Source organism: Canis lupus, chromosome 9 (assembly GCF_011100685.1).
Source record: "Canis lupus familiaris isolate Mischka breed German Shepherd chromosome 9, alternate assembly UU_Cfam_GSD_1.0, whole genome shotgun sequence".
In the NCBI taxonomy this organism is placed as follows: domain Eukaryota; kingdom Metazoa; phylum Chordata; class Mammalia; order Carnivora; family Canidae; genus Canis; species Canis lupus.
In genome coordinates, this window is record NC_049230.1 from 22542789 (window position 1) to 22553957 (window position 11169).

The 11169-nt window shown below is 55.5% G+C and overlaps 1 protein-coding gene across 4 annotated transcripts; it reads left to right on the forward strand.

The window, feature by feature from the left end:
• Positions 1–1255: 1255 nt before the first annotated feature.
• ORMDL3 (ORMDL sphingolipid biosynthesis regulator 3) lies at positions 1256–7958 on the forward strand. 4 transcript variants are annotated; one of them, XM_038547407.1, is made up of 4 exons: positions 1256–1408; positions 4759–4958; positions 5707–5858; positions 6280–7958. In XM_038547407.1, exons 2-4 carry the CDS (start codon positions 4785–4787, stop codon positions 6413–6415), a joined length of 462 nt encoding a protein of 153 aa, XP_038403335.1. In that variant the 5' UTR covers positions 1256–1408; positions 4759–4784; the 3' UTR covers positions 6416–7958. The 4 variants fall into 4 exon arrangements, with proteins under 4 accessions (XP_038403335.1, XP_038403337.1, XP_038403336.1 ...); XM_038547409.1 differs by having other exon boundaries at positions 4764–4958; XM_038547408.1 differs by lacking the exon at positions 1256–1408 and adding an exon at positions 1713–1949.
• Positions 7959–11169: the final 3211 nt, after the last annotated feature.

Sequence of the window (11169 nt, forward strand, 5' to 3'; positions counted from 1 at the left end):
GAGTGGACTTAGAAGCTGGGTGGGGGCAGTGAAAATCACTCAAACAAGACCTTTTTGGTGATATAGAGTGGGACTGATCAGGAGACCTCAAGGTCATTTAGTTCAACCTCCTACAGAATAACTTCCTACAACAGGTGCTTTACCTACATACTTTTGAATTCGCACAACCTTGGAGGTAGGGTTTCATAGGTGTGGCATTGGAGATTAAGACGAGTTATTTGGGGGGGATCCCTGGATGGGTCGGCAGTTTAGTGCCTGCCTTCCGCCCAGGGCGTTGCCCTGGAGTCTTGGGATCGAGTACCACGTTGGGCTCCCTGCATGGAGCCTGCTTTTCTCTCTCTGCCTGTGTCTCTGCCTGTGTCTCTGCCTCTCTCTCTCTCTGTGTGTGTGTCTCTCACGAATAAATAAATAAAATCTAAAAAAAAAAAAAAAAAAAAAAAGATTTCTTTGTTCGGGGTCACACTGCTGGTAAAGGAGTGCCTGTGTTAAATTGGCCCGGCAATAAAATCTGTGCCCTTGTCTTTGGGACATGCAGCAGAGAAAACTGTGGCCCAGAGAGGTGGAGTCTCCAAAGCCACACAAGCTGACCTGGGACTAGAATTCAGGCTCCGAACTATTCATCATGGAGTCTTCCCGGGACACGTGGCCTCTTCGACTTCTAATGTGGGGAGGCCAAGGATGCGGCCTGGCTCAGACCAGCGTGGCTCAAGTTAGCTGAAAAGCAGTCAGGCTCTGGACAAATGCTGTGCAGCATTTGTCCGGACAGGCTGCATTCTTTGCCCTCCAGACGCTGCTTGTAGCCAACGTCGTCACAAGCCAGCTTCCAGGAGGGCTTGGCAGGGCGATGGGCCCGGCTAGTCTGTTTCTTGTGGAGCCAATATATGGCCAGGGCGGAGCCGGAGAGGCGTAGTGAAAAAAAAAGTGGGGTCAGAATCTCTGGGTTCTGGTCTATGCTGGGACCCATGGGACCTATGGTAAGTCACTTAAAACTCTGAATTTCCTGGTCTCAAAACCAGGCAAGAGTAAACTGCAGAACCTGAAGCGCGCATACGCAAAAGCAGAATCGATACACGCCAAAGCAGTATCATCCGATGTGAGTTTCGCAGGCTGTTGAGTCTTCTGGCCCTGCAGCCCCAGCGAGGCCGAGACTGCAATACGCGGAGAAAACGACAACTCCCAGGAAGCACCGGGCGGGCCCGTACGCGGGCAAAGGGATAAACTACAATTCCCAGGAGGCACCGGGCGGGCAGGCGCCGAGCGGTGACGTCTCGGGGGCCGGCGCGGGGCGCTGATTCGGCCGGAGCTGCCAGCGGGGTGGCTGCCGCCGCGGGTTGTTACAGCTGCTGGAGCAGCAGCGGCCCCCGCCCCCGGGCACCCCTCCTGGGCCCTCGACCGCCGGCCCTGTACTGTGAGTACGGGCGAGCGGCTTCGGGGTGGACCAACCGGGACCCTCCTCTCGGGGCTAGAGGCGGGGCGGGATAGAAGGTGGGGGCTGCTGAGGAAGCGCCCCGGGCTGGAGCGGACCTGGGAAGGGGGAGCGGAGGTGGGAGGGGGTGCATCAGCCGAAGGGATGCCCACGGGGGGAGGGAGGGACGGGAGACCGAGTCTGGGGTGTCGCGAGGAGTGCTCGGGCCGGGGGAGGGGGCGGGGAGAGCCCGGGCTTCGGGGATAAAGGTTTGGCCGCCTCCGGGGTTGGGTGAACGCGTGGACGTGGGGGTGGGGCTTCGGACCGGGCCGGGCTGGGCTCCGAGTGCGAGGTCTCAGGCTGGGGAGCGAAGCGGGAGGCCCCTCTACGGCTTGAGGTCCCGCTCCGAAAATCCCAACAATAGCGTAGGCTCCACCTCGTTTCACCCTCCTCCCCGGCTAGTGGAGGTTCGCCCCGGTACTCGTCGTCTTTCCATTCCACTGCCCTCGCGAGTCCGGGAGGCAGGGCCAGACAGAGCTACGAGGTGAGTGACTGTGGCCCTGCGGGTTGGGCGGTGGGCAGAATGAAAATGGCATCGTGGAGTGCTGCCAGGCACTGCCCGTGGGGTCCAGGTTGTGGGCTCGGATGTTTTTGTGCTTCTCTTCGAGAAGACAAAAAAAAAAAAAAAAAAAAAAAGGTTTGCTAATTAAAGGGCTTCCCTTACTTGGGGGAAAGAATGGGAAGCGCTCACCTGGCAGCTGTCCTGGGGCACACTATGGCCTGGGCTTAGGTGCCAGACTGACAGGCGGGCAGGGATATTGGTGTGTGGAGCCAGGGTGGAGGGAAAAAAGAGTAGAGAAGAGCTACCAGCAAGAAAGTAGTTAACAGAACAGAGTTGCTGCAGGCTTTGGTTCAAGACAGGTTATGAAACCACATCAGGCACTGCCATGCAGCCACCTGCCAGCTGGGGCAACAACTTTTCAGCCTCAGCTGCTGTAGACTTACTTTACCTCTGCCAGGTTTTCCCTGTTTCTTCCCTTCACAGTGGAGGGGTGGGGTATGCAATTTTTTTTTTTTCCACTAGTGGAAGTGGTATGTACCCTTAGTCATGCAAACTTCTAGGAGAGTGCTCCTTGGGTGCCAGTTGTTTTCGTAGTTTCTTGATTTCTTGTCTTTTTGGCTGCCAGTCATTTTCTTAGTTTCTGGATTTCTTCTGTGTTTTTTTTTTTTTTTTTTTTTTTTGCGGGGGTGAGGGGTGTCTTCTGAGATTTCTGCTGTCAGGGCAGCTAGTGTTCAGTCTTTAGGAAGATGCTTCTGAGGGTATCAGTTAGGTCCTAGGTCTAGGTTCTTCTGAGACTCATCAGTCTTCATTAGATGCTCTGTTTCAGCAAGACAGGAGTGTGGGATGATCTGAGATTCACCAAAGCCCTTGGTACTGCTGGACAAAATATGAGACACAGCTACAGATCTTTGTAATCCTGTACCTTTGTAGGTCTAGGAGAAGTGGGGAGGGATAGCAGTTTCTGGTTAGACTTCGGGAACTCTGCCTCTCTCCTTAAAGACCTCACTTCCCTAGCCAGCTCCCCACTGCCCCAGGCTTTTGTGTGTACCCATCCCAGAAGCTGTGTTAGGGTAACTGAAGCTCCAGGGCCCTGGAAAGGTAAACAACTGAGCCAGTCTCGGTTTTCTAGTTCCTTGGGTTTCTGTTAGGCCCAATTATCCAGCCTAATGGGCTGAGCTGATGGGTCCCAGGAGAATTACCTCTAGGATGCACTCTGGGCCATCTCAAACATGTTTGCATGTTGGGAAGGTGTGTTGTGGGTCACATTTCCCATGAGGTCTCTTAGCTTGGAGCTCTCTGAGAAGAGGAAACTTGTTCTCATTATTCTGGAAGTAAGGAACCGATCCTTGAGAATCCTGGCTCCCACACAGACTTGGCTGTGATCCTAGCCAGAGATAGATAGCATCTGAATCTGAGGGGGTTTGTTGCAGCAGGGTGAAGGAGGTGGCCTTCTGGGCACTTTCTGGTTACCTGCACCCAGGACCCGTTTCTGCACACCCCCCCCCAAGATGGGGTTGTTACCATGGTGATGACCTTAGGGCCTTTATTGGGGAGGACCTTTCCTCACCTAGGGAGGTGAGCCAGTATAAAGGTACAGTCCGTTCCCACCTCCTGCTGGTTACAGGGCCCTTAGGGATCTGGGGACAGCTGAGCTCCAGACAAGGGGCTACTCATTCCCCTCCTTATGTGCATCCAGGAATGCATCTGGATTGCATTGTTTCTGGGGCATCCAGGGCAGCCCTCCTGGTTCCTCCTGCTGCAGGCCTCTGGCATTGGAGCTTGGGCAAGGAAAGCAGGTGCTGGGAAAAGAGGCTGAGGGGTGAGGCTGGGCTGGGCAGAGAGGAATGGGGGCAGGAGGCAGGTAGGGTTTTTGTGTCCTTGGGAGGTGGGTGTTGGTGTGGGTTTCAGCAACTTGGAGCTGTAGATGTTCTCCATCCTCGCCCCTCCTATGGTGGGGAAAAGGGCCCTGGTGGTTTGGCAGCAGAGTGGATGGCATCACAAGGGTTAGCCTGAGCGGCTGCCAGATGCATAAAACATCTCGCATGGGTTGCTTTGTGTCACCAAGAAAGAGGCCTCCAAGTCTGGGCAGAGGTTGTCCCTCGTCTCTTGTCTTCTCTTTTCTTCCTTCCCTCCCTCTTTCCACTCTGTTGGTTCTCCTGGATCAGGGTTGGGAGAGATCCAGGATTGGAGAATTAGGGGAGGGGTTAGAAGTAGTGATCCCTAAATATTGCATCTACTGCTGTGTGTTCTCATAGCCCCCACCCCCTTTTGTTAATTCTTTTTTTCCCTCCTCTTGTTAATTCTAATGGTGGGGAAGCTCAGAGGTAGGAAATGCCCCATATCAGGCCCTTAGCACAGTCCAGCAGGTGTGTGTTGAGTGATTCTGAGGGGACAGACCTCTTCTCCCCTCCCATGGGCCTTGTGGGAGGAGGGCCTTATGGGAATGCTCTGAAGGATGAGATTGGAGAACAGGCAGTGTTTTTTTTTTTTTTTTGCTCTGGTCTGGATTCCTCTTGCTGACCTATGTACCCAGGCTATCCCAGTGCCTGGAGAGGCACCGTCCCGAATAACCGATGTAGGGGGCAGCCAGGTGTTTATCCCAGCCCGGCAGTGGGAAATGAATGGAGTTAAGGCCATACGGCCTTTCTTTGGCCTCTTTGCTTGAGAATCAAAGCAGCAGAACTGCCTGGAGTTCTTGGGAGAGCATGGCCTCCTTCCCTGAAGGATTTGGATGGTGTGAGGGGGCAGGGAAAGTGGTGTGACCTGTCTCACCTGTGCTGCTTGTTTGCAGAACAGCGGCAGGAGAGGGGCAGCAGGATGAATGTGGGCACAGCGCACAGTGAAGTGAACCCCAACACGCGGGTGATGAACAGCCGCGGCATCTGGCTGTCCTATGTGCTGGCCATCGGGCTTCTCCATGTCGTGCTGCTCAGCATCCCCTTTGTCAGCGTTCCTGTTGTCTGGACCCTCACCAACCTCATTCACAACATGGTGAGGGCCTGACTGCTGCCTGCCCTGGGCCATATGGGCTGCTCTTTGGTGGGGCTGAGGAGTAGGAGGGCCCCCCCCCCCCCCAGACATGGGCCAGATGTCAGGGTGACATGCTGACAACATTTGTCATCCGATTCCAGACCCAGCTCTCATCTCTGCCTCCGCCCCCCGACCCCACCCCGACTCTGGGTTCCAGCCATGTGCACTCTGATAAGAGGACTAAAATCTGCAGATTTTTGCACATCTCCAGAATGGGGTGGCTTGTGGACCTGGAGGGAGGGCCACTGGGAGCTGAACTAAGGGCTCCAGAGAGTTCCTATGACCCGGGCGCCCATCCTGGCACAGAAATGCCCCACTCCCAAGTCTGGATCTCCAGCCATCTTCCATTCTGGCCCCTATGCTTCCTCAGCCCTTGCTTACTAGCTTGTACTCTTTGGTAGGCAAGCAGGGCCCATCAGCTCGTCCCTGCCTAGCTGGCATAGGGAAGCCCCTACTGGGCCAAAGGGGCATTTCTGCAGCTAAGTCTCCCCATGCTTCATCCTCATGCCAGGCCTGCCCTCACACCCAGTGGGTCCTCTTCTCCAGCCAGCCTCCCAGCTGCTGCATCCTGACCTACAGCCCACATTCCTCTGCCCCTCAGAGGGAGGCTCCACATAACCTGGAGCCCACTTCTTTGACTGGGATGGAGGAGCTGAGCCAGAGGGCCTTTTGCGTTTTGTGTCCTCTTAACGATGGCCTCTCTTTCCAGGGCATGTACATCTTCCTGCACACAGTGAAGGGGACACCTTTTGAGACTCCGGACCAGGGCAAGGCAAGGTTGCTAACCCACTGGGAGCAGATGGACTATGGGGTCCAGTTCACAGCGTCTCGGAAGTTCTTAACCATCACACCCATTGTGCTGTGAGTGCCTGGGGTAGAGAAGGATGCCAGCAAGCAGGCCAAGGCCTGGGGGACCTGGGCCCTGCCAGGCTTAAACCTCCCCTGGCTCTGGCTTTTGGCATGGGAATGAGCAGAGGAAGGGAAGTTGGAGTATCCCTGGGTCCTCTGCTGGGCTCAGTCCTGGTGCCTCCCTGGCCTTGTCTGTCACCAGATGGACTTTCCTGCCTGCCAATGATGGAAGCCCATAGACCTGGGATAAAGCAAGGGAGCTGGGTCAGGAGGGATCTCTTTAACCGGGAAGATCTTGCCACCTGGCTTCTGTTCTGGGGGTCTTTCCTGTAACTTCTTGGCTGCCAGGGATCTGCCACTCCCCACCTAGGAGTGAGGGAGGAAGGGGTCCTCCAAACAGAATCTTATTCCTCTTCCTAACCTTCTCACCCAGGTACTTCCTCACCAGCTTCTATACCAAGTACGACCAGATCCATTTCATCCTCAACACTGTGTCCTTGATGAGCGTGCTCATCCCCAAGCTGCCCCAGCTCCACGGAGTCCGGATCTTTGGAATCAATAAGTACTGAGGGTGCAGCCCCTTCCCCTGCCTGGCATGGTGGGGGAGGGGTGGAAGCTTGTGCTGGGATGCTGAAGACAGGAAGAGCCTCTGGATCCTGCTAGAGATGGGGGTCAAGCCTCTGGGCCCTAGTTCTCCCCTCACTTCCCCCGTAGCCGACTTGAAGTAGCTTGTAGTGGGGTTCGGTTGGGCCCCCCAGGTCTCTGACCCTTTCTGATTTTTTTGATCTTTTCCTTTTGCCTTTTGGATAGAGACTTCGTGGGGACGGTCATGGGATGGGCTGGGCTCCCGGCTGAATGCAGACCTATGAGGTTGGGACAAGAGAAACCCCCTGCTCACTTGCTCATCCTCGGACTGCTAAAGCACTTTAACCCCTGCAAGGGGAGCAGGGGGATGGTACAGCTTCTAGATGGTTTCACTTTAATTCTTAAACCTTTAGGATGACCTCAGTGTGTGCTCTTATATATAAAAGCAAGTACGTGATGGTGCCTCATGCATCTGGGTAGAGAACTGTCTATTGCAAGTCTCATCATGCTTCTGGCAGCTCCCCTACAGCCCACCCTGGGTACTGGATTGGAGTGGGGAGGGGAAGGAGAGAGGTGGTGGGGCTGGGTGTGGATGGCCTGCTCCCAGAGGCGAGGGGGCCATGGCCACTCTCACCTTGGCCCTGGTGAGGTGGGGAGGGTGGTTGGGTCAGGGGTGGGGATGATGAATTGAGACCTGGAAGAAGGGGCCACATAGCAGCAGAGACTGGTGTTAGGAAGGAGGATGGGAATAGAAATCAGATCTAACCTCAGCCTTTGGGAAGTGGTGAGGATGGGGGCAGGCTCAGAGTTAATCTCCCTATGCATGGTTGTGATAATAGGATGGTGATATAGGACGGGAGGCTGTGGGGGGGTTAAGGATCCTGGGTTTTTGTGAGGGGTGGTGGGGGTGGAAAAGGCCTGTGAGTCCTTGTTAGCACAGGTCCCGTTTGACACTGCCTTATGCAGTGGTGTGAGGGGTGTGGGGAAGCTGGGACAAATGATGAGTGATAGGGTCCTTCTGCAGCCTCCACCTGCAGCCTCCACCTTGTAACCTCCTCATGCAGACTGGAGCTGGTGCAGGGCCTCTTGTGTGGCATGTACCTGTGGGGTTCTGGGGCCACCCCAAAATGGGGTGGGTGGGCCACGGAATGGTCCCTGCTCAAGCAGGATGGTGGAAGGAGCCACAAGTTACCTGTAGGCGCTGTCTCCTTAGCCTGGGGGCTGGAGATGTGGAGCAGGAGCCAGAGGGTGGGTGAAGAGGAGCCACCCTTCTCCCTTTCCTGGTCTGACCAGGGTCTGTGTTACTTTGAAAAAGGTGTGGGTGCCCGTGCCCCCTCCCAGGGCCCTGAGGGAGGAGGGGAGGTCATTGGTCCCATTTTCTGCCTCCTGGTTCCCTGCCCCCTGCACCCCATGTATCATAGGGAACTTTCACCTCAAAATCTTTCTAAGCAATGTGTGAATAGGATTTTTACTCCCTTTGTACAGTATTCTGAGAAACGCAAATAAAGGACAGTGTGTTCCTGTTTCCTCTGAGTCTGGCCTCTGCTTCCTGGAGGGCCCAGGGGAGGGGGCAGGGATTTGGGCAGTGGCTCCCACTGAGGGCAGTGTGGGAGCATCAGGGCCCCCGCGGCCTAGGCGGCCCAGATGGCGGGAGGGGCTCTGGGGCTGCTGCTGCTCCTGCTGTCTGGAGCAGAGCCAGCCTGAGGGCTGGGGGGGACTGGCAGAGGCGGCAGCAGACCAGAGGGCAGAATTCTGCTCTGTGGCCTTGCCTGGCTCTTCCCGTCTGAACGCAGGCCTCTGGGCTCCTGGGCCTATCTGAGCCAGGCTGCGCTGGCGGGGGGATGGCTGCTGCGTGGCCCGGAGGAGGGTCAATCCCCTAGTGACTTCGTGAACGAAGCCAGGGTCCTGAGGGCTGCCCAGGTCTTTCCTCAGGATGCCTTCCTCCGTTCTCACTGTTCTTTCCTCCCCCTAGGAGGGCTGCGTTTCCTCCTCGCCTTTCTGTCTTCTTTCTGTCTTCGGGGAATCTGTGCTTCCTTTCCTCTGCCCTAAGTACGTGCGTGTGCGCGCGTGTGTGGGGGGGGTGGGGTGGGGGGGGGAGGTGGCAGAGGTGAGCCTCCGGGAGGCCAAGAAAGGAAGGGGTCCTTTAGTGAAGGAACTCTGATCCTCTCAGCGTGTGCTCTGCAGTATCACGTGCTGTTCCTAGGACAGGTGTAAAGTCCCAGGTAGGAGGGAGAAGAGCTGCCTTGGGCGGTCTGGGCTCCTCTCTGGCTCCGGGCCAGCGCCAGTGTCCTTGGGTTGGGTGTTGGGAAGAGTGCAGGGTCTTTGCCCAAGTCCACTGAGTGGACAGTGATGGGAGGACCAATACAGCCAGCTGGGCCCAGGCCCGGGGATGAGGGGGGGCGGTGCCCCAGGAGCTTCCATGGACTTGGAGGGCAGTCAGGGTGAGAGGCTGTTGCACATCAACAATAATCAGGGTTCAAATCCTGCTTTGCCACTTATTACCGTGTGGCCTTGCCAAGTTACTTCTCTGAGCTTCAGTTTCTTCCTGTGTTGTGGAAGGACAATACATGTTAGGGCTGTTGTGAGGATTAGCACCACACCTGGCACGTCGTAAATACTTGATATGAGGTAGCCACATTAGTAGGATTCCTATCGTTGCTACCACAATCATCGCCTTAAAACACTGCTTTGGAACTGAGGGAGACGGGCCACGCTCACTCAGGTGGTTTATCTCTGAGGACTGAGGGGGGCGGGGCCAGAGGCCTCTCCCTGGAGAAGGAGGTGGGTGAAGAGGACAGGTGGAGGCCTCTCCCTGAGACGTCTACATGAGCGCACATGTGTCGAGGGAGGCTGGGTCCTCCTTGCTGTCCAGCCCGTTCCCCACACCTGTTAGACGCTGTCATTCTGTCTTTAGCATTGCCCACCATAGTGTGGTGTGGTGTTTGGTTCCGGCTCAATCGCTCTCCTCATATCTCTGGCACATCCGTTGCTGTTGCCTGCTGGCACTTGGATTGCATGGCCCAGTACGCCTCGTTCTGCATCATTCTCTCGCCCAAACTCCCCTGGAATACACACCGGGTGAATGTATATATCTTTCTCTTCTCTGCTCCCTGAGTCCAAGAGGAGGGAAGAGTTTCTTATCTCTGGCCTTATCTGCCTCCAGCCCAGCCATTACGTGGCTTATCTAAAGGCCTGAGAAGTGGGGCCCCTGGCCCTACCCAGCTCTCCACTTCTTTCATTTCCCTTCCATAGGCTTTCCTGAGACGCAGCACCTGTGCAGGGATCTTTCAGAGGGGATTCTCAGGACCGCCATTCCTGGTGAGCAGCTAAGGTGAGTGGCCCCTGGGATGAGCCTGTGGGTTCTGGGCACTGCCTTTCCGGGCACCCAGAAGAATTCCCAGGCTGGGAGTGAGCTAAGAGCTGGCCACCATGATGAGGGCAGGGATGGAGAAGCGAGCATGGGTGAATAAGGTGCCTGGGCCAGCCAGAAGGGACATAGGGGCAGGTGGCCAGAGGTAGGATGGGGAGGTGGAGTCTAGAAAACTTGTGAGGGGAGTCCTGGCCCCAGGAGGGAAGCAGAGGAGCCTGAAGGAAGGGAAACAGATCTCAAGAGGAAGGAGTTGCAGAGTTGACAGAAGGGGAGAGAGAGAGAAGGATTTGGCAGGGCACCTGGGTGGCTCAGTTGGTTAAGCATCTAACTCTTGATACCGGCTCAGGTCATGATCTCAGGGTTGTGAGATGGAGCCCCTTGTCAGGCTCTGCACTCAGCGGGGAGTCTGCTTGAGATTTTCCTTCTCCCCTGCCCCTCCCCCACTCATTCAAATAAATAAAGCAATCTTAAGATAAAAAAGGATTTGGAAGTAAGAGCACCTGAAGGGTCCACTGTGGTGGGGACAAAGAACTGCTGCTGAGTAGAAACAGGGAAGGACCAGCTGTGTGTATCAAGCTGGACTGGTAATGGGTCTATGAAGGGTTCTGCAGGGCAGCAAGAGAATATAGGGGCCAATTTTAGACCGGAGTGGGTAGAGGGGAGTGGAGGGGGGAAGATGCCCCAGGTGGGGTTTTGGGATCCATTTTATTTTACCAAGAGTAAGGGGTCCCTTCAGAGGGTGACCAGTAACTGAAGAGACAGGACCTGGGGGTGGGAGGCTATGCAGGGCACCCACCCCCAAACCACTCTTACACTCCATTCTTTCTCTCTTCTTTCTTTCTGGGGCCAATTTACTGCTGTCTCATTGGGAAATGGTTGGTAAGAGCACCCATCCCACTGCCTTGCAGAATACAGCAAGGGAGGGAGGCCCAGGAGTCAGAGCCAAGGGAGGAAATAATCATTGGGGTTGGCAATGTGAGGTCCAGCAGCTGTGCCCCTCACCCCTTCATGAGCCCTCTGTTCGTCAACACTGGCAGGGCTCTGGCTGGAAGATGGTGGGCCTGCCTACTCCTCAGGCCCCTCTGAGCAAAGGGGCAACTCTGCTGTGGGAGATGCAGAACACAGGTCTCGCTCTCCTTTCCATTTGAGGTAATCACTGCTCCATCTTTCCTCCAGAAGGGTTCTATAAAGGACAGAGGAGAATCTAGCATGTGTGATAGTCACCTTCCTTAGTATGTAGTGACCACCTCACCTTCTAGGAACAGGAAAGGCAGATAATTCCAAGTCTGATTATTCTATAACTTTTGGATCCTCGTTGACCCCAGCCTGCCAAAGGTAGATTTAAACATTTGAACCAATACTCCCCTC

What these genes read in the sequence shown, in the direction of transcription:
- ORMDL3 (XM_038547407.1), top strand. Translation starts at nt 4,785, where the DNA reads ATGAATGTGGGCACAGCGCACAGTGAAGTGAACCCCAACACGCGGGTG. An exon ending in CCAACCTCATTCACAACATG is followed by an intron (nt 4,959 to 5,706) that starts GTGAGGGCCTGA and finishes CTCTCTTTCCAG; the next exon opens with GGCATGTACATCTTCCTGCA. An exon ending in ACCATCACACCCATTGTGCT is followed by an intron (nt 5,859 to 6,279) that starts GTGAGTGCCTGG and finishes CTTCTCACCCAG; the next exon opens with GTACTTCCTCACCAGCTTCT.